Source organism: Castor canadensis, chromosome 8 (genome assembly GCF_047511655.1).
Source record: "Castor canadensis chromosome 8, mCasCan1.hap1v2, whole genome shotgun sequence".
NCBI classification, from domain to species: domain Eukaryota; kingdom Metazoa; phylum Chordata; class Mammalia; order Rodentia; family Castoridae; genus Castor; species Castor canadensis.
Window position 1 is genome coordinate 63,509,779 of NC_133393.1, and position 23,557 is coordinate 63,533,335.

The 23,557-nt window shown below is 35.6% G+C and overlaps 1 protein-coding gene across 10 annotated transcripts in view; it reads right to left on the bottom strand.

Annotated features, from left to right (window-relative positions):
• The window catches only part of Stk38l (serine/threonine kinase 38 like), an 84,509-nt gene that overhangs the window by 17,110 nt on the left and 43,842 nt on the right, over positions 1-23,557 (bottom strand). For 5 of the 10 annotated variants that reach the window (XM_074083055.1, XM_074083057.1, XM_074083059.1 and 2 more), the window contains 4 exons: positions 19,173-19,317; positions 7,193-7,244; positions 975-1,097; positions 706-789 (listed from right to left, as the gene is read on the bottom strand). In XM_074083055.1, coding sequence (XP_073939156.1) covers positions 706-789; positions 975-1,097; positions 7,193-7,244; positions 19,173-19,306 — 393 coding nt within the window. In that variant the 5' untranslated portion in view covers positions 19,307-19,317. Of the gene's footprint in view, positions 1-705; positions 790-974; positions 1,098-7,192; positions 7,245-12,872; positions 12,982-19,172; positions 19,318-23,557 lie in introns of those variants that run through there. The other 5 variants (XM_074083062.1, XM_074083054.1, XM_074083060.1 and 2 more) reach the window with 4 other exon arrangements.

Genomic DNA, 23,557 nt, shown 5'->3' on the forward strand with positions numbered 1-23,557 from the left:
TTTGTTATAGATTGAATGAGTCTCCCCAAAATTCATCCCTAATGCCCCAGTGAGACTATATTTGGAGATGAAGCCTCTAAAAATGTAATTAAGATTAAATGAGGTCATAAGGGTATGCTTAGAGTCTTTACAGGAAGAGACACCAGGAGGTCTCACATGCTCTCTTTCTTCCTGCACTCACCAAAGAAAGGCCATGTGAAGACTTTGTGAGAAGGAGACCATATGCAAGCCAGGAACAGAGAGTGGCTTTACCAGGAATCAAAACTTACCATAAACTTGATCTTGGACTTGCAGGCTCCATAACTGTGAGACAATAAGTTTCTATTGTAAAGCTACCCAGCCTGTGGTATTTTGTCACAGAAGCCCAAGCAGACTAATATACAGATTACAAATTTGGAGACATTTTAAATATTAGAATTGAAAAACACTAAGACAGGCTACTAAAAATTAACAGATTATAGCTGGGTGTTGTTGTATGTGCCTGTAATCCCAGCATTTGGGAGGCTGAGGCAGAAGAATCACAAGTTCCAGGCCAGCCTGAGTTACATAATTAGACCCTGGCTAATAAGAAATAGAAAAAGAAAAGAAAAAAAAAATAGATTACACAGCAAGATAGAATTCTTTTTAAAAATCCCAACAGAAACACTCACTCTAACACCTCGTCACACATGCTCCCTTGCACTGCATGTGTGAAAGAACCCATACCTGCTCCTTTTCAAGCATATCAGCCTTTCTCAATATCTTCATTGCATAGATATGGCCTGTATCTTTCTTCTGGACCAGCCGCACCTAGAATATAGAATATAATGTACATATATTATAAATGTTAAATAGTCACAACTATTTGTTCAAGAGTGAAAAGTAACTTAAGAAAGCTGGAATTTGCCTCTGATGGTATTTCAGGAATTATATTTTAATACATATTTTAAGACAATATTTTCAACACTGATGACTTGAAAAAAAAAGCAGCTCACTTCTCCAAAAGCTCCTCTTCCTATAACTTTTAGAGACTCAAAGTCATCCAAGCCCAGTCTGGTCCTCTTGAGCCGTAAGAACTCTGTTTCTTTTCGAGCATGTTGTGATCGACGTAACTTTTTCTATCGAAAGAAGATAATTTAAAAAGATTTTAAAATAAGGTTGTTTCAAAGGCACTTAAAAAATGACACACATTTAAAAACAGGGTTAACGTATATTAAATATTATATATTAGTGTCATGATTTACCATCAAGTATTTATTAAACACAGAAACAAAATAATCTTAAAACATTTAACAACTGATATCTTTACTCTTAAAATAAACTCCACAAAATGTTTAAATTTTAACTAGTTTATTATATGTATCTATTTAAATCTATATCATCTATCTATATCTATATATTTAAAGTTCATTATTTCACCTATATGCTAACTTAATCCATAAAGAAATTAACTAGGGGTGGAGTCATGGCTCAAGTGGTAGACTGCCTGTCTAACAAATGAAAGGCCCTGAGTTCAAACGCCAGTACGGCAAAAAAAGGAAGGAAAAGAAATTAACTAGCTCATCACATATATAAATGTTCTTTGACATATATGCTAACCTAATTCATAAACAAAAATTAAACCTCAGAAAATGCTAGTAATATTCTTATATTTCCTTTTAATCTGTCAAGAAATCTACTTTGCTTCAGTTCTCTAATTTCCAAGGTTGCTCTCTCATAACTACTAAGATTTGTGACAACCAAATCACACAATGGCAGTGTTTCCACAGAGATTTACTTATGGTAGAATTTGTTCTTGGATAAATTTCAATAGACTGCTTGAGACTCAGCACACAACTTCCTGAAAATATGAAACAGCAAAAAAAACCCTACAGATCATTAAAATATCCAAGTCAGTAATTTCGTAACTGATTCAAAAATTAATACTAATGAGTAACATTTTGAAATACCCAAAGGTTACATTTGGAATAGTCGTTTATTTCATTGTTCTAAATCTCATTTTTTCCCCTCACCCAATAAAATTCTGGTTTTTGATAACTTCCTAGGGAAGGTAATATAGCATGGGAAATAAAATCAGTGAAAAATTAAACACCTGCTCAGTTTTTATAAACAGTCAGGTTATAAGGGAAATTAACTAAAGTAAAGATACGACAGTCATTACTTCACTTATCAAAAAGCTATCCAAATCTAGTAGCTATTAGTTGTTTTGTCTTTTTAATAGATTGCACTAAACATAGGATTTGGGAAATTTTAATCTTTTAAATAGTTTTATGCAGCTAAAATTAATTTACATAATTATGAAAAAAGTGAATTCTAGAGCAACAATGAGGATCATTTTTACCTCTTTTTACATAACCATAATGTCTGTACTCTTTTTTGTATGTAGTAGGTCTTTATGGCCCCCAAACAGAGCTTATTTTAAATTCTAAGACTACAATTTTTTTAAAGAGGTCACTTGGTGGCACTATTGTAGCATGTCCTTCCAGGTAGTAAAAAGTTTTTGTTTTTAAAATTACATAAATGAAAAAATATAAGAATTTTGAAAGATAATTCTGAATCTCTCCCTTCTTGCATTATAAAAACAGTGAATGGAAAAGATGGACCGATTTGGTAGTTTTTTAAAATATACAGACAAGCGTCAACCAAAAAAAAAAAACAACATCTGTTGAATATCTGATAAGCTATATAATACAGCAAATAAACAATGCTTACATAATTTGGGACACAACCATTTAATAGCAAAAAGGAAGAATCACAAGCGTATGAAAGGAATTGCTTGCAACATGATTACATTACTTCAAAAAATAAATCCCATGATTTTAGTTTTTTTTAGTCAGTGTTGTGGTCCAGAGGAAGCTGAAGCAAGTTCACATCTTAAAAAACAAATACATGGGAAAGCATGTTAATATATGTGCTTATGAATTGTGGAGACTAAGTAGCTTTGAAAGACAAAGGACATCTTTTGTGTTAACTAACATACAACAAAAATCTGGACAGGTTTAACATGGTTCTCTTTTACAGCTCAAATTAGTTTATTTTGGTTTTATAGTATATAATAACCCATGTTTGATGGAATTCTTAGAAGAGATGAAACTAGAAATTTTCTTCCTTTCTCCATTTCTTCTTAAATTCCTCAAACTCAATTTGTAAAATGCTCAGGTTTTATATAAGACAGACTGTATACTAAAGTTTTGAGATATGAAAGCACTCACCTAGCAACTTCATCTATTTATATACTTTACATGGCCACATTATATGGTTTCAAGTTTTTACAACTCATTTTCATGAACTATTTCAGAAATCATTTTCTATTATAGGAATGAATTATAGATGAGTACTACTTTTCATTAGAGAACTAGATTTTTTTTTGTTATAAAATACCTTTATTAAAAGCTCCACCCACATGACAATTTCAATATATTTTACATTAAGTGCGAAAGTGTTTATTTTTATTAGAGAATTTGATAAAATGTAGGACCCAGCATGGGACCAAACATTAAGCATCTGTGGTATTACAATATCTTTACAGAAAAAAATTGGATTAATGGATAAAGTGATTTCACATTTTCTACAAGCTATTTTCAAGAATTAAAGAAAATAGCTGCATTTATAGTTAGTACTTGTTGATGCAGATCAGAGGGTGCAAATGGGAAGTTACAAGTTGTATCTAACCTTCAGATGTATTTGATTTGAACTCCAAGGCCAATATTCTAATCACTTGTCAGTATTTTTAAAAAGCAGATGATTTCATATGAAAGTCCAAACTTCCAGCTCTTCTTGAAAAACAGGAATTTGGCTACTCTGGACCAACTACAGGGCAATCCCCTTCAGTTAGGCAACAATTCCCTAATTTGTCACGTCTCTGTGATTGATGCCCTCCACCAGGTGACATATCTAATTGAGCAGAGGCTCATGGTTTCTTATTGTAAAGTGAAAACTGGTAGGTCTTCAATTTCTTTGTAGAAATAAAATGAAATAATAAGAATCTTATGGCTTGGATATGCAAACAAAGTGTGTCTGGGTCAAAAACAATAAACCTAAGTATTCCATAATGAAACCAACCTGCCTTGTTTCTCCTACCTGCTTGACCCTTGGGCTATCTTTTCTGAGATAAGACCTTGGTATGTAATCCAAGCTTGCCTCAACCGCCTGAATGCCAGGGTGCTAAGATTACAGAGATACACCACCATGCCCAGCTAGAACTGTATTTTTTGTGTGTGTGGTTTTTTGACCCATGCCCCCAATCCTTTTTGCTTTAGTTATTTTTGAATAGGGTCTTAAATTTATGCCTGGCCTAGCTTGGACTGTGATCCTCCCATTTAAGCCTCTCACATAGCTGGGATGACATATGCATGCCACCACCACACCCAGATTTTTATTGGCTGAGATGGAGTCTGGGCTTGAACTGGGATCTTTCCATCTCTGACTCCCAAATAGCTGGGATTACAGGCATGGACCACCACTCCCAATGGAACAATACATTTTAAGCCAAATTTTCCTGTGCTACCACACCCGGTATAGACATCTATTCTGTAATCTCTCCCTAGACTTCAAGTTAAGATTTTATGTTTAAGATTTCTACATCAATCCAACTATAATTATGCAGTTATTAGTCATAAGAAAGTTATAAGATTGATGAGAAAAATAAAGAAAGATGTGGTCAGTTTTATTTTTTCTCTATGGATTGGAATAGACTTAAATTATCACATTTCTTATTAAAATTTAAAGAGCATAAACAAAATGAGTTTTTATTTATTTTATAAAGTATTTATAAAAGTATTTTTTAAAGTATAATTTTATTTAAATATTTATTTTATTTTATTTAAATAATATTTTTCTAAATTTAAAATGTAAAAATATTTGAGTTTTCTGATTTGAGTCAAGTGATTAAAAAGTGACCACCTTTGGTATAGATCATAAAAGTTTTCTTTTTCTTTTTTCTTTTTTGTGGTACTGGTGCTTGAACCCAGGGCCTACACTTTGAGCCACTCCACCAGCCCTTCTTTGTGAAGGTTTTTTGCGAGATAGGGTCTCAGGGAACTATTTGCCTGGGCTGGCTTTGATCCGAGATCCTACTGATCTCTACCTCCTGAGTAGCTAGTATTATAGGCATGAGCCACCAGTGCCTGGCAAAAGTTTTTTATTTGATTTAAACATTGCACTATAAAGACACAGCGACAGAGAAGATTAGATAATTTTATTTAAAGTCATTATTTGGTGGTCTACTCTTTAATTACAGAAACTTTTAATTAATCGAGATTGTGATTCTCCATCACCTAGAAAATAAAGTATATATTTTTTAGTAAACTCTTCTAAAGCTAGCTTTCCACTGGTCCTGTTAACTTACCTTACAGTTTTCTTTACTGCCCCCTTTATAGCTCAAATGTAATTACTCATTATTCTGCATGTATGTTACTTTGTATATACCTCTTTCCTATAATGTAAATTCTATCCATTCTTTACATTCAAATCAATTGTCACCTCTTCTATGACATATTTTCTGATCCCCTGAGTATGTGTGTGCAGGGGAACAACCTGCATTTTCAAAGCCTGCCAAATTCTATAGTGCAGACATATTTTTAAATTTTTTTTCTGGGGGGGGGGGGTGCAGTGCTAGGCAATGGCTCTACTCTGATCTACCCCTCCAGAAGTAGCACATGCACACACACAAGCATACATACACATACATAATCTCTCCTAATTTGCAAACTTCTTGAAAACCAGGAGAGGCCATTGTTCATTTATTCACCAAGCATTTATTCTAGTTCTCTGCCAGTTCTGGAGGTGGAATGCTGAAGAGACACTATGGAGTGTCTACACTCTGGAAAGATGGTATTTTAAGGCTACCACAAGTATAGAAACAATGTTAAGGTAGAATGTAGGACAAGTACTTGATTAGGGAGGATTTCCCAGTGGGAATGATGAATAAAATGAGACCTAAAACTCCTTGAATAGTTGGAATTGAATAGGAGTAAAAAAGAGTTCCAAGTGGCAGAAATAGCCTGTGAAGGTCCACAAGCAAGATAGGAAATTAAAGTAATTTAATATTGGTCAGCGTAGGGGGGCAGTGACAAGAGATGAGATTAGAGAAAAAGAAGCAGAGGCCAATGTAAAAAGTCCTATAAACCAGTATTAAAGAGTCTACCCTTATCCTGAAAGTGTAATAAAGAATATTAAGCAAAAACGGGGCATGATTAAATGTTTTCAGATAGGTAACTCTTTTTGAAGTGTGCAAAAAAACCAGAGCAGCAAGTAGAGAGACCAACTCAGGACACAATCATTTTTCAGGTAAAATACATAGCAGCTTAAATTAGGGTAGCTGTGCTATACCAGAGATGTAAATGGTTTTTAAAAAATAGAAAAGGCCAGGTGCCAGGGGCTCATACATATGATTCTAGCTACTTGGGAGGCTGAGAGCAGAGGATCCCACTTCCAGGCCAGCATGGGCAAAAAAGTTTGCAAGACACCATCTCAGTGGAAAAACAAAACAAAAACAAAAATACCTGAGAGTGGTGGTGTGTGCCTGTCATGAAGCATAAAGTAGGAGGACTTGGTCCAAGTGGGAATGAACAAAAGGCAAGACCGGATCTCCAAAAACTAATCAGAGCAGTAAAAGGCTGGAGGCATACCCCAAGTGGTAGAGAGCACCTGCCCTGAGTTCAAACCCCAGTACAGAAAAAAAAAGAAAAAACAACCTTTTTCAGAAAAAAAACTTGAAGCTGGGCGCCAGTGGCTCTCGACTATAATCCTAGCTACTTGAGAGGCAGAGATTAGGAGGATCACGGTTCAAAGCCACCCCAGGCACATAATTCATGAGACCCTATCTCAAAAACCCCATCACAAAATAGGGCTGGTGGAGTGGCACAAATGATAGAGTGCCTGCTTAGCAAGTGTGAGGCCCTGGGCTCAAATCCCAGAACTGCAACAACAACAAACGTTTTTTTGAGACGAGTGAAGCAATGAACTATTCCTTTTGGGAGTCATGTTTCTTGTTCCACATACCAAGTACTACAGATAATGTTCACAAAATATATGTTCTTGGATTTAGAAAAAAAGGTGTCTCCTTCTAAAGGTATCCATCCATGTTTGCAATAAAGAAGCCCATATTCAAATGATGAAATTCCTATTAAGGTATAAAATCAGCTGACAGTGATAAATGAAAGAAAATCACTGGGGTTACTTTTGTATAGTTATTACATGTAATTTACATTACCTCTTCATCTGCTAATCCTTCTTCTTCCATGGCCACTTCTAATTTCTTCTGCCTTTTCAAAAGGAAAAAATAGAATTTTAAGAATGTTCCTATTTCCATTTAAGAAATATACATTTATTTATTCAAGTTAACCATTTTTGCATGCTATGTATAAAAAATCTTTCAAATAGATCAAGATTCAACTATTCACTAAGAATAGTTTCTTTCTCAAAATATAAACATTAACTTTTCTTTTTTTTTTTTCTGGTGCAGGGGATTGAACCCAGAGCCTCACATGTGGCAGGCAAGTGCTCTACTACTACTACTGACCTGTACCACCAGTCCAAAGCTTTCTTCACTTTCTTGCATAAATGATTGCTAGTTAGGAAAGGTGACTCATGTTTAAATATGGAGAACTCTATTATCTAATATCATTAGTATTTCTCAATGCTTAAGCTAGAAGTATGGAAAGGTAACGATGCTAAAAGTATACATTTTTAAGTTGGACATCCCTGAGTTTGAGTCCTGGTTTTAATTTAACACTTATTAGTGAAATTAGGTTGTGTCAGTCCCTTTCTTTTTCTTAATCAAGGAAAAATGTTCAGTGCAATTGAGTGTATTTTATTTTATTAAAATTTCTTTTTTTTGAGATACCAGAGTTTGAACTCAGGGCCTACATCTTGAGCCACTCCACCAGCCCTTTTTTGTGATGGGTTTTTTTGAGATAGGGTCTCATGATCTATTTGCCTGGGCTGGCTTTGAATTGTGATTCTCTTGATCTCTGCCTCCTGAGTAGCTAGGATTACAGGCGTGAGGCACTGGCGCCTAGCTATTAAAGTTCTTTGAAAATTAGAAGGCCATATTAAAAAAATAACCTAATTATCAGAACATTTGTATTCTGAGATATAGCCAAATTTAGATATTCATTATTTTTTAAATGGCATCCTTGAAATTAGTTAGGAATTTAGGATTGGGAAGGTGTGGGTCAAGTATCTAGAGATGGTTATGGAATAGTTTAAAACTCATTTTCAAGTAAATAGTATTTTGTTTCTATTGCATTGACTTTTCCTAAATATAAATGTCAGAGAACTCTTCCTAATTAGTTCTGGAATATGCCAGACAGATTACTGTTCTAGGATTTACCCAAATGCATAAAAGGGTTGAAGATTCAAACTATCATGTACATTTTTTGGTTATTCGGTATTTGTGACATATATCCAAACATATTCTCTTTTTTAAACCATAATTAAGATCAATTATTTCTCTTTCCTACAGAAAATTCATTACAAAGAATCTAAAGCCTCTTGGTAAATCAGCAACTTGAAGGAGAAGATGAGTTTTAGTATTTCTCCATCCACACCTTTCCCACAACTTATCATATGCACCTATTGAAGCACTTATCACACTTTCATCTTTTGCTTACATATTATTTCCCCAGACTTCACCCTTAAAGTGGAATAAGCATTTCATATCAGATTCTGTGTCTCTTGGTGAGTGATTTCTAATTTTCTCTGAGGAAGATTCTAAGAGTAAGAGGACCATCATTCTGGGAGGGATAATCAACTCACAAATAACTTAATTGTCTGTCAAACCTGTACTGCACCATTCCCTCAATTTTTGCCAAGACTAATACTTCATGAAATCATCTCTGATTCCAGAAGCAGATAACAGCAAATTTTATCCATTTCTATCAAATCTGAATAGGAAGATACATGACTTCTCATGTACCCCTTTTAAAAGTAGCTTTCCCTCTAAAATGCTCTTACCCTTTAATCAGTTAGTACTTGAGTAGGCTTATGCATTTATCCATTTAGTTAAGCCTCAAAAATACATCACATATTTTCTTAAAGTATAAGCTTTCAGAAAATATGAGCTGCTTAGCTAATGTCATTTCCACAGCACCATGCTGAGAATTCGTTTAAAAAGCAGGTATTTTTATTCTTACTTTCCTTTGGGAACAAAAAACAAAACTGAGTCATTTTAAAGTTTCAGCCACAGAGAAAGAGAGAGAACCTTTAAAACTGTAAGGAATAACTGAAGTGCTTGTGTTTTTTTTTTTTTAAAGCACAGGTTTTTCATTTCTTGGTTCTCTAGTATTTTATTTACTCTTCTATGATCTATGTCAAGGACTTTAACTACAATTATGGATATGTTCTGAATCATCTCTGATTTACTTTCTCCTTTCTATTTTATTTTTTCAGGTTTTCTTTCAGGGAGGGGGTAATTCTTCAGTTTTTCTTAATCTCTTGAACTGATTTCTTTTTTCTTATGTCATTTTTTTTTTCCTTTTACTAGTTTGGAAGTTACTATTTTTTATTCTTTTAGTGGCGACCCTAGAAATTACAACATATGTGCTTAACTTGTCAAAGCTTAAAGTTAATTAATCTTTATTCTCTTTGTACAATGATCCTTAACATTTAATTCCAATTACTGCTTTCCTGGCTTACAGTCTATCTCTGGAAAATATTTTAATTCTAATTTTTAGTTTAATTAATTAATTAATTAATTTTTTGTGCTGATGGGGATGGAACCTAGAGCCTCAAACAAGTATCCTACACTGAACTATTCTCTCAGCACTAATTCTGTTTCTAAAATGCAATGACATTATTATTCCTGCTATGGTTGTATACAGATGCTCCTCGGCTGATGCTAGGATCACATGACAATAAACCCATCATAAGTTGAAAGTAGGAGTGAGATTCCAAGATGGTAACTAGAGGGAGGAAGCAGAAAGCGTGCTTCCTAAAGTAAAATCTTGGAGACATGCTGAAGATACACCTTGCAGGAAAAACCACCAAGAAGAGGCAAAACTCCGGTATTTCCACACCCCCAGCCCGCGCATAGCATCCCCACTCCATGTTAAACGGAGAAACCAGGAGGGCTCCTGTGCTGCCAGATGCCAGCTCCTATCCTGCTTGGGAGAAGCAGACCACCAGGTGAGCTAAGAGGCATGCGGTACTCCCACAGACAACCCTGGGCCAGATCAGCATAGCCCCCTGGACAGGTTGACCCTCACCCAGGGGAAAAAAAAAAAAGAGAGAAAAAAAACAAACTGAATAATAAACAAGCAGCTGAAAAAAAAAAAAAAAGACATGTAGCAAAGAGGGTGGGGCACCCTGAGCTCTGGAGAGTGGGGGAGAGGGCAATCCCTCACACCAACTGTAAATAAACAAGCCCAAGCCGGCTGGAGAAGGCAGGAGTGGTGGCACCAGCCCAGCAATTTTGGAGAGGGGAATGCTTGTAACAGTGGCTGTCATAAGGAAAGCTCCACCAGAGCGGGGAAGGGGCACTTCTCCACACAAACTGTAAGTAAAAAAAAAAAAAGACAGCAATTGCAAAAAGCGGGTAGGGCTGAATACTGGAGAAAGCAAAAGGGACATGAATCCAGGAGAAGTCTAAATAAACAAAGCCTGCAGCAGCAGATGGCTGACAGTAGGAGGCAGGTGAGCCGCAGACTCAGATAGACAGTCACAAAGCTGTCTCAAGACTCCCCTTTCTTTTTTTTTTTTCCTTTTCCTTTGATGAGAAAACAACACCAGATGCTGAAAGGCTAAATGAAACTGTATTGCATTTGAACTTGGGATATATTTTTCTTATTTTTGTTTTTTTCCCCTTTGATGACAAACTGACAGAATTACTTCACAGACACTGAGAAGTCTTCAAGACTAGAGGTTGAAGGACTAACACCAAAATTATTAAGACTGAAACTTTATTGCATTTGAAGTTGGGCTTTTTTTTTTTAATCCTCTCCCTGTCTCTCTAATGCCTCTTTAGCTTACTGTTGATTAGTACACTATCTCACCCTGCTTATTTCTTTGACTCTATTTTTTTGTTTGTTTTGTTTTCCATTTTTCTTTACCTTCTTCCCTTTCCCTCACTTCTCACTCTTCCTTTCTAGATATCACCATTGTTATTATTACAAGTAGACAATACTGAATTACACACAGTACAGGAACAGTAACAATAGCAAGGGCAATGATAGGAAGTCGGAAAAAAGAGGGAAACCACTTTCCCCCCAATAATGAATTAGCACAGGAAACAGAGGGAAATGAACAAATCAGATACCCAGATCCAGTTTCCAACAAAATGAAGATAAACTATGCCAAAGAACCCAATGAAGACCACAAGAACAACATGAAAGAAGAAATCCTGCAAGTACTCAATAAGAATTTTATAGAGATGATACTGGATATGGTCAACCAAAATGTACAGGAGACACTCAAGAAATTCCAAGACAATAAAAATAGAGAATTTGAGAAAGCAGAAAAACAGATAAAAGAAACAACAGAAGCACTGTATAAACACCAAAATGAAACAAAAACATGATAAATAAAGACAATATTAAAGAGGAAGTGACTCAGGATATGGAAAACCTCAGAAAAAAGAACAAAACAGAAATGCAAAACAAAATGGAAGGCCAATCCAGCAGACTAGAACAAGCAGAAGACAGAATCTCAGAACTCAAAGATGAAATGTTAAGTAAAGGAAAAACTGAGTATAAGTTCAACAACCTGTGAAAAGAAAATACAAGAACTTACTGACTTCATCAAAAGACCAAACCTGAGAATCATGGGCACTGAAGAAGGAGAAGAGGTGCAAGAAAAAAGAAATTCATAACATACTCAACAAAATAATTACAGAAAAATTTCCCAAATCTAGAGAAAACTATGCCCATACAGGTACAGGAAGCCTCCAGAACACAAATCAGACCAGATAAAAATAGAACTACTCCACAACATATCATTAAAACAACAAGTTCAGAAACTAGGAAAAGAATATTGAAGGCTGTAAGAGAGAAAAAACAAATAACATACAAAGGCAAACCCATCAAAATCACAGCAGACTTCTCAACAGAAACATTAAAAGCAAGAAGAGCTTGGGGAGAGATCTTCTGGGTACTGAATGAAAATAACTTCAACCCCAAGATACTCTACGCAGCAAAACTATCATTCAAAATAGATGAAGCAATAAAAGTCTTCCATGATAAGCAGAAACTAAAACAATATATGACCAGAAAGCCACCACTACAAATGATTCTTCAAGGGATTCTGCACACAGAAAGTAAAACCCAACATAACCATGAAAGGGCAGGCAGTACCAAACTATGGGAAAAGAAAATGCAAGAAAGTAGAGAGTAACATCGATTTAGCTACACACAATCAAACCCTCAAACAACTAAGACAACTAAATGACAGAAATCACCACATACCTGTCAATACTAACACTTAATGTTAACGGACTTAATTCCCCCATCAAAAGGCATCGTTTGACAACTGGACTAAAAAGGAAGATCCAACAATTTGTTGCTTGCAGGACAACCATCTCACTGACAGAAATAAGCATAGGCTTAGGATGAAAGGCTAGAAGATAATTTACCAAGCCAATTGCTCCCCAAAACAGGCAGGAGTAGCAATACTTATCTCTAACAAAGTAGACTTCAAACCTACATTGATGAATCGAGATAAAGAAGGACATTCTATACTAATAAAAGGGGAAATAGACCAAAAGGAAATAACAATTATCAACCTATATGCACCCAATGGCAATGCACCCAATTTCAACAAACATACCCTGAAGGGCCTAAAAGCATACAGTAACTCAAACACAGTGGTTGTGGGAGACTTTAACACCCCACTATCATCAATAGATAGGTCATCCAAACAAAAAAAATCAATAAAGAAATCTAAGACCTAAGACATACCATAGATCAAATGGACCTAGTTGATGTCTATAGAACATTTCATCCAACTTCTACAAAACATAAATTCTTCTCAGCAGCTCACGGAATCTTCTCCAAGATACATCATATCCTAGGGGACAAGGCAAGCCTCAGCAAATATAAGAAAATAGAAATTATACTATGCATTCTATCTGATCACAATGCAATAAAACTAGAATTCAATAACAAAAATAAAGACAAAAACCATGCAAACAGCTGGAAACTAAATAACTCATTGCTTAATGAACAATGGATCATTGATGAAATAAAAGAGGAAATTAAAAGGTTCCTGGAGGTCAATAAAAATGAAAACACACCTACCGGAACCTGTGGGACACAGCAAAGGCAGTCCTGAGAAGAAAGTTTATAGCCATGAGTGCATATATTAAAAAAACTGAAAGATCTCAAATCAACAACCTAATGATACAACTCAAACTCCTAGAAAAACAAGAACAAGCAAATCTCAAAACAAATAGAAGGAGAGAAATAATAAAAATAAGAGCAGAAATCAATGAAATAGAAACCAAAAAAACCATACAAAGAATTAATGAAACAAAAAGTTGGTTCTTTGAAAAAATAAACAAGATTCATAGACCCCTGGCAAACATGACTAAAACGAGGAGAGAAAAAACCCAAATTAGTAAAATCAGGAATGCAAAAGGGGAGATAACAACAAACACCATGGAAGTCCAAGAAATCATCAGAGACTACTTTGATAACCTATATTCAAATAAATTCGAAAATCTTGAAGAAATGGACAGAATTCTAGATGCTTATGATCATCCAAAACTGAACAAAGAGGACATTAAACATCTAAATAGATCTATAACACAAAATGAAACTGAAGCAGTAATCAAGAGTCTCCCAAAAAGAAAAGTCCAGGACCTGATGGAATTTTTGCTGAATTCTATCACACCTTTAAAGAAGAACTAATACCAACCTTCCTTAAAATGTTCCACGAAGTAGAAAGGGAAGGAAAACTGCCTAACACATTTTATGAAGCCAGTATTACACTTATCCTGAAACCAGGTAAAGACACCTCCAAAAAGGAGAACTATACACCAATCTCCTTAATGAACACTGGTGCAAAATCCTCAATAAAATAATGGCAAACCGAATTCAACAACACATCAAAAAGATCATTCACCACAACCAAATAGGCTTCATCCCAGGAATGCAGGGGTGGTTCAACATATGAAAATCAATAAATGTAATAAACCACATTAACAGAAGCAAAGACAAAAACCACTTGATCATCTCAATAGATGCAGAAAAAGCCTTTGATAAGATACAACACCATTTTATGGTAAAAGCTCTAAGAAAACTAGGAATAGAAGGAAAGTACCTCAACATTATAAAAGCTATATATGACAAACCAGCAGCCAGCATTATACTTAACAGAGAAAAACTGAAACCATTCCCTCTAAAATCAGGAACTAGATAAGGATGTCCACTATCTCCACTCCTATTCAACATAGTACTGGAATTCCTAGCCAGAGAAATTAGGCAAGAAGGAATATAAGGAATACAAATAGGGAAAGAAACTGTCAAAATATCCCTATCTGCAGACGACATGATCCTATACCTTAAAGACCCAAAAAGCTCTACTCAAAAGCTCCTAGACACCATCAACAGGTATAGCAAGATAGCAGGATATAAAATCAACATAGAAAAGTCATTAGCATTTCTATATACTAATAATGAACAAACTGAGAAAGAATGTATGAAAACAATACTATTTATAATAGCCTCAAAAAAAAATCAAATACCTAGGTGTAAACTTACCAAAGCATGTGAATGACCTCTACAAGGAAAACTATAAACTTCTGAAGAAAGAGATTGAGGAAGATATAGAAAGTGGAGAGATCTCTCATGCTCATGGATTGGTAAAATCAAATAGTAAAAATGTCTACACTCCCAAAAGTAATCTACATGTTTAATGCAATTCCCATCAAAATTCCAATGACATTCATTAAAGAGATTGAAAAATCTACCATTAAATTTATATGGAAACACAAGAGGCCACGAATAGCCAAGGCAATACTCAGTCAAAAGAACAATGCTGGAGGTATCACAATACCCGACTTCAAACTATATTACAAAATAATAGAATAAAAACAGCATGGTACTGGCACAAAAACAGACATGAAGACCAGTGGAACAGAATAGAGGACCCGGATACGATGCCACACAACTATAACCAACTTATCTTTGACAAAGGCGCTAAAAATATACGATGGAGAAAAGACTGCCTCTTCAACAAAAACTGCTGGAAAAACTGGTGAGCAGTCTGCAAAAAACTGAAACTAGATCCATGTTTATCACCCTGTACTAATATTAACTCAAAATGGATCAAGGATCTTAATATCAGACCCCGAACTCTAAAGTTTGTACAGGAAAGAGTAGGAAATACTTTGGAAATAATAGGTATAAGCAAAGACTTTCTCAATGGAACCCCAGCAGCTCAGCAACTAAGAGATAGCATAGATAAATGGGACTTCATAAAACTAAAAAGCTTCTGCTCAACAAAAGATATGGTCTCTAAACTGAACACCCACAGAGTGGGAGAAAATATTTGCCAGCTATGCATCAGACAAAGGACTGATAACCAGAATATGTAGGGAAATCAAAAAACTAAATTCTCCCAAAATTAATGAACCAATAAAGAAATGGGCAAGTTAACTAAACAGAACTTTCTCAAAAGAAGAAATTCAAATGGCCAAAAAACATATATAAAAATGCTCACCATCTTTAGCAATAAAGGAAATGCAAATCAAAACCACACTAAGATTCCACCTCACCCCTGTTAGAATAGCCATCATTAGCAACACTACTAACAACAGGTGTTGGCAAGGATGTGGGGGGAAAAGGAACCCTTTTACACTGCTGGTGGGAATGCAAACTAGTACAACCACTCTGGAAAAACATTTGGAGACTTCTTAAAAATCTAAACACAGATCTACCATATGATCCAACAATACCACTCTTGGGGATATACCCAAAAAATGTGACATAGGTTACTCCAGAGGCACTTGCACACCCGTGTTTATAGCAGCACTATTCACAATAGCCAAGTTATGGAAACAGCCAAGATGTCCCACTACTGATGAATGGATTAAGAAAATGTGATATTTATACACAATGGAATTTTATGCAGCCATGAAGAAGAACAAAATGTTATCATTTGCAAGTATATGGATGGAACTGGAGAACATAATTCTGAATGAGGTCAGCCTGGCCTAAAAGACCAAAAATCGTATGTTCTCCCTCATATGTGGACATCAGATGAAGGGCAAACACAACAAGGGGATTGGACTTGGATCACATGATAAAGCAAGAGCACACTTGGGAGGTATCAGGATAGGTAAGACACCCAAACTAGATAGCATTTGTTGCCCTCAATGCAGAGAAACTAATGCAGATACTTTAAAGCGACAGAAGCCAATAGGACCAGGGGACCAGGAACTAGAGAAAAGGTTAGTTTGAGAAGAATTGATTTAGAAAGTAACACACATGCAGAGGAAAGCAATGCAAGTCAACTTCCTGTATAGCTATCCTTATCTCAACTATCAAAAACCCTTGGTCCTTCCTATTATTGCTTACACTCTCTCTTCAACAAAATTAGAGATAAGGGCAAAATAGTTTCTGTCTGGGTAGCAAAGGGGTGAGGGGGAGAGGGAGGGGATGGGGGTAAAGGAGGGGGTAGGGGAAGGGGGATGTTGGGGGAAGGGGGGAGAAATGACCCAAACATTGTATGCACATATGAATAAAAGAAAAAATTTAAAAAAAAATAAAGTTCCTGAGTAAGAACTCAAAGAATTCTGAGTTGTCTAGACACTCATTTTTTTTTCTCCTAAGGATTAGAAGTACCAATTAATACCTCACATTAAAGTTATTCACAGCAAAAAAACAAACAAAACAAAAGTTGAAAGTATCAATATACTGAACCTACCAAACATCATAGCTTAACATAATATAAAGTAAGCCTGCATTATTTTCAGATTTATTACACAGTTTTGATCAAGCATGATCAAAAATGACTAAAAATAAATAGATCAGAAGAAATTTCAAAACAAAAATTTTAAATTCCCTGTGGCATTCCACAGCTCAGTTGACACAAAGAAACTCTCAGTCAGTACCATATTATTGTCAGTTGTATTTAAATCTTTGTGTGACATTCCCTGCCCTTAATTTTGTGAAAATCTGCCTCCTGAAAAGCAAGGTAAAAGGGAATATGCTTAATTAAAGTGATAACATGAAAATGTGAGATTTGTTGCAGGAGGTATACCTTTAGCAAAAGTTCGGTAGTGTAATGAGAAAAATGAATCCAGCATCTGCAGGAAGCCCTGAACTCTAAGTGTCTTAAGCATGTGCAGGTTTTCCTCAATGCTGGTCTTCTTGCAATCAGATACCTGTAGACCAGGGTCTACTATACTGTAGAGTATCAGTAGCTTACCCTTTAATCAGGTGGCTGACAAGGAGCTGCAGCTGACATTGTGCCTAACATCATGAGAAAATATCACACTATGTATCACTAGTCTGAGAAAAGACCAAAATTTTAAATTCAAACTATAGTTTCTACTGAATGCATATCACTTTTTTTTTTTAAGTTCTGTGTTGTTTTGGCAGTATTGGGGTTTGAACCAGGCCTCACACTTGCTAGGCAGATACTGTTTTGCTTGACCCACTCCACCAGTCTTTATTTATTTATTTACTCATTCATTCATTAAGACAGAGTCTTGCTATGTAGCCCAGGCTGGCCTTGAACTTGTAATCCTCCTGCCTCACCTCCTGAGTGCTAGGATCATAAGTGTGTACCACCACTTCTAGTTTGCATATCATGTTTGCAGGATCATAGAGTTAAAAAAAAAAGTCATAAACTGAATCACTGTACAATTTTTGTTGACTCATCCATGTATTTGCCAGTTAGACATTCTATTTTTAACTACTTTCCTTTTGTCTGAATTGAATCTTTTGGAATTTTCCTGATGGTGGAGTCTTAATTTTTGCCTGACTTTGCTCCAATCTCATTCCTTTCTTCCTTTGGGATCTTTAAATAAAGATATGTCTGCTTTTCTCACTATTCTCTGTATTTCTTAACTCTCATGTTTTCCAGTCTATCTTCTCTAAATTGACTTCTGAATAATTACTTGGATTTTATTTTCTAGTTCACTAATTCTTTTCTCACCTGGATCTGATCTTATCTGCCTAAAATCCAACTTGTCTTTTCTAGTCCTGCACCACTCTCAGTTTGTCCAGGCATGAAATTCTGGGGCCAGTATTCATATTTGGCTAGTTGCCATATCATGTGAATCTTTTTGTTTGTCACCTCTTCTCTGTTATTGTCATCAATCCTAATTCAAATCCTCCTTTCTGTTTGCCTGGATTGCATCACTAGCCTTTCCTGATTCTAATTCTTCACTTCACTGATTCATTCTATGAATCATAATTAAAGCTCTCTGCCACAGAAACATTAGTGATACTTTAATTCTTCTGCTCAAAATTCTTCAAGGCTATCCACCACCATGAACAAAGCATCCGAGGTTCCCAGGATGTTAAAACCTAGCACATCCTGTGCTTTAGCTAAACTGGACACTGTCTGACCTGAAGGTGGCTTCTTCTATCTGTAATATCCTTTCTCCTGTTCTCTTACTTCTTTCTTCTTCCTTTATGACATACAAATAGGACTCTTCCTTTAGAGCCTCATTTACATGCCACCACCATTTATGAATCATTCCCAGTTGCCTTAGTCAAAAGCAATCTCCCTTTTTGTCCTTTCACTGATACTCTTCACTCTTTAATATTTATGTATTATCTCCCTTACTGTAAGTTTCATGAAGGCAAAATAACATGCCATTCTTTTCCATTCTTTCATTCCCACCAATATACACACAACACTATAAATGTCTTTGGACAAAAATATAGCACAATTTCATACCTGGAAAAGGTTCGCTTAAAACATCATTTGACACAGGATATACATATGTGCATGCACAAGACTTCTGAGTACACCAGAAAACTATTTCATGAAAATAAAACATGCAACAAGGTGCACTGTCAGTGCAGAAAACTCAAAAACAACATGTGGAGATCCATAAACAAAACAGTTTATTTGTTTTTGAGACAGTGTCTTATTGTATAGCCCAGGCTGCACTTGAACTTCCAGACGACTTCAAACTCTTAATTCTCCTCCCTCAACCTCCCAAGTATTGGATTACAGATATGCACCACCATACTCAGCCCAGTTTATTTAAACAAAATTTTAACCAGCATTTCCTATACCTGGTTTCTCTCTCTTCATGTTGTAATATCAGATTGCTATAAAAATTCTCCAATGTGAGCTTGGCTACAGTCACTCTTTCCCGGGTATGGTTGCTCATAGGAAAGGTTGTTGTAGTCCCCGCTGTCATTGCCATAGTAATAGAAACTGAAATGACATAGTAAAAACAAATTAATTTCTACTAAGAAAAATTCTACCCTAAGAGCACATCCAAGTCTTTGACATTATAAGTGCAAAGCTAATAAGTGAAGAAAAAGACACACTATTCCTATAGCAAGAGAAATTAATTGTATACTAGCAAAACAGGGGTTAATTATAGTATAGAGGTAGCAGGGTACAAATAATAAAGACACATATATAAAAGGTCATATTCAACAGCATTCAAAACAATAAAGCTTTGACCCATTTTGCTGATTTACTTATTACTGAATAAAACTTACAAGATTTTGCTAATAACTATGGTTATATCCCCAATAAATGTTAAGTCTTCTAAGAGTTAAAGTAGTTTAAATAGTAAGTAGCTTCTACCATATAAATTCTATTAAACATGAGTGGTTGTATCAAATATATATAAGAATCAGCCTGGAAGCAATTCATGTAGGTAATGCTTTAGGGGAAAACTGTTAAGAGTCAGACACCTTGGATGGAGTAATAACTGTTCCTTTTCATTCGGAATTCTATGCTATTCCAGATAGTGCTACAATAAGGTGTAGCATACTTCTCTAGACTATGAGGTCCATTTTATTTTCAAAGGAAAATCAAATGCCTGAAGAATCAGGCAAGAAACACAAATATATGAATCAAGCTAGGTAACAGTAGCATTCTATGGCATCAACTTGACATGGTATGTCTGCTTAAAGGCATTCAAATGCCAACTTTTAGGGTCAAAGTACTGATCTGAAGAAGAGAATGTGAACAATTAGACAAGATAAGAAATGAAGCAAAATGGCTGCTTCACGGGGGTAGACTGAGCTCTCATGGCTGCTAGAGGTGGGCAATGACCCTAAGACATTTGCTTAACAGAGGCCATAGCTAGGCCAAAAAGACATATGTTAAAGAGCAGTTTGCATATCTGGATGAGGATCATAATAGGCCATTCCAGAGAATACCCATCTTGCTGAAAGTGACCATCCAAAGTTGCGTTTAGCTGAAAAATATTCCCCAAACCTGCCACCCACCCCCAACATCCATCATGCATTTTCATTATATAAAATACAACCCCTGGATATAGAACTGAACTGAAGTAGATTCTAGGGATGGTAGAATATAATCAAAAGGTCTTTCTTATAATGCAGTGTCTAGCAAGTCAAGCACAGATTGAAAGTAAATAATTTAATTATGATAAATTTTATTGTTTTCCTATGGATTTATACTCAAGGTACTACCTAAAACTCAAATTCATTATGTATGAAAAGGAATCTACTGTTCTGACATTATAAACTTGTTCCTCTACAGACTATTTTAAAATCATTTCATTATAGAAATTGACCTTTCATGGTTCCTCCTGCCTACTGAATGTCAAATTAGCTTACCGTGATTTAAAAAAACAGGGCTCACACATATTGAGTGCTGGTATCTAATAAATGAATTTTATTCATTGATTGCCCCCTTTTTTCTGCTGAGGACTTAAGATAGCAGCACTTCCCATTTTTATCCTTACAATACCCCTGTATAATAGGGAACTGAAGTTTTAAAAGTCCCGTACCTGTGGAGTCAGAACTCCAACTCGCCTATGTAGCCTCATCTGCTGTTCTCCCTTAACACTCAGTCTTCTTCCAATATCCCTGAGGCACTCTAGTGCCTTCAGGCCCTCACATAACCTATTCCTGAACCAGTTATATCTAGCACTTTCTAAGTCTGCAGAAATTCTGATATTTGGTAGCCCAATTTTGTTCAAGTCTTCCAATGGTGACTTCCCTAACATTCTTGACTAGAAGAGACACATTTGTCATTCTTTCATATTTTGAAACATATGTAACCTATATATCTCAGGCACTGGTGCTTATCATTATCACTCCACTTGCCTATCCCTCTAAACTAGGTAGTCCTCTGGGCAAGAACTTATCCTGATTTATCTTTGTGAGACAAAAGGACCCTGGAAACCTCCATTATGACCTCTCTGTGACTTTAAAGGGTGGAAGAAGGAAAGGCAGGATGGAAGGTGTGAGGATCAGGACCAACCAATCAGAATGTTGCAGGTGCAGCCAACCAAAATGCTGCTTTCTGCACGCCTAATTAGCATAGAGATTGAGATAAAAAGGATAAAAACTTCGTATCATTTCTAGAGCACCCTCTCTTGGGAAACCCCCCTACCCCTACAACTCTGGGGCTCTACCCTCCCACTTGACACTTTTCTATCTCAATAAACTCTCCTGGTTTATAATTTTTTCTTTGTGAAGTTCATTCTTGAATCTAGTGTTGAATCTCCATTTCATTTGAACATTTATCACAACATCATTTATGGTACATAGTAGACAGTAATGAATGAATGAAACAATCTATTGAATGGAGAATGTGGGGAGAGTTGGAGGAATTATAAAAAAATTGCCAGGCACCAGTGGCTCATGCCTGTAATCCTAGTTACTCAGGAGACAGAGATCAGGAGGACTGTGGTTCAAAAAAACCCTCCACAGAAAAGGGAGATTAAAATTTAGGTTCATAGATACTTCTAACACTTAAGCAAATAATTGCCTATCTAAAAGCTCGGATCAAGAGCAATAACTAGGGATCTTAGGATGTTCTCTGATTTGCCCTGTCTTTCTTTTACTAGACAGGTATTTGTCAACAGGAAATGTCTAGAAGATCTGTAGCTAATAAGAGAACTTTCAAAATTGTTAACCAGTTCCTAGGAGGAAAAAAATAGTCACGACCCAACTATAATTGTTCTAGGCCTATAAAGTTAATATTGAAAAAACAAAACCTTTTATAATAGTCTTGAAAAATAACTGAAATAGTACATCAATTATAGAGTCATGTGTTTTATAAGTAATGCCTGTAGAAGTCAGAAAGAAAGAAAGGGTATGGCCTAGAAGGAAGCTGACTGGCTGCCAAAGGACCTTGTAGAACAGGCTGCCCTGCTCAGTCTGCCAAAGTGCAAGGTCTTCAGCCGCCAGCATCTCAGTCAATCAAATTCTGGAAGCTACTATATCCTAACCATGTTCACAAAAGACTGATATGCAAGGCAGAAAAGCAATTTACTGATTTACATAATAAGAAATGAAGTAACAAGAACAGATACCTGCATCCTGTAGCAAAGCATTCTATCCTTGTAGGCAAGCTAAATGTGAAGCCTTCACCAGTATTTTCCTTTTAGAAAATGGCTTGCTGAGCATGGCATCCAAACAAACAGAAGAAGGACAAAGGAAGAACAGAGGAGGAAGAGGAAGATGACAAGGAGAAGAAAAAAGAGGAGGAAGGAAGAGGAGGAGCAGGAAGAGAAGAAGAAGACTGATTGCTGTCTTGCCTACGGTTCCTGACAACTGAAAAGTGGCTGGAAAGGTCAGCGGTACCAGGCTCTACTGGTGATTGAACTTTCCCAAAATGAAGCAGGTTTAGGGACAGAGGTAAGCTAAAATATGATGGAGCAAAACCTCTAGAGAGATTTTTGTGAAACACAAAAGAGTGCCAAGAGAATTCAAAACAAATCCAAACAACTGAAATTGTCTGTATTAGTAGTATAGAAATAAATGAGGTCATTTTAGATATTTATGAGCCTGATGTCTTTATAGAAGAATAAATAGAATATGAAATTTCTTCCATCAGAAGATTATGTAAGAAGTTTCACAACAAAATTCAGAAATAGATGTCAAATAATGAAAAAAAATTTTAGGCACTATAATTTAATCATGATTAATATGTTTCTTCCTTTTATGAATATATTCATGCCTTATTTAAAAACCAGATCAGAGCAAAACCTGTATCTATTCATCTTTGTAATGAAAGCATCTGGCAAAGTGCTAAGCACACAGTAGGCATTCTATGATGATGTGAATAACTCAGCATGAATTTAATGAATTTTAAGCCATGAATTTGTTTTATATGTAATAATTTCATTTGTGTTAAAAACCACAGAATCATTTGGTATCATGTTAACCTCAAAAACAAATCTTAGAGACAGATTTGCAGAAAAATCTAAACTCTCATCCTTAGTCCTGATTAAATAGAATCTTTTTAGAGACTGGCTTAAAAAAACACACAAAAAAATTCCTTCTAACTGAACACAAACAGGCTTTAAATTTTTTAATTACAAAAGACTAACAAATGCTCATATTATTATAAACAATGCTTTAGATGGCTGGTAGTTGTTATATTGCAAATCCATGTTTCTAATGGACTTAACACCATTCTTTGTCTTTATTAAAGCCCTTTCTTTTGCCAGAAAAGGAAA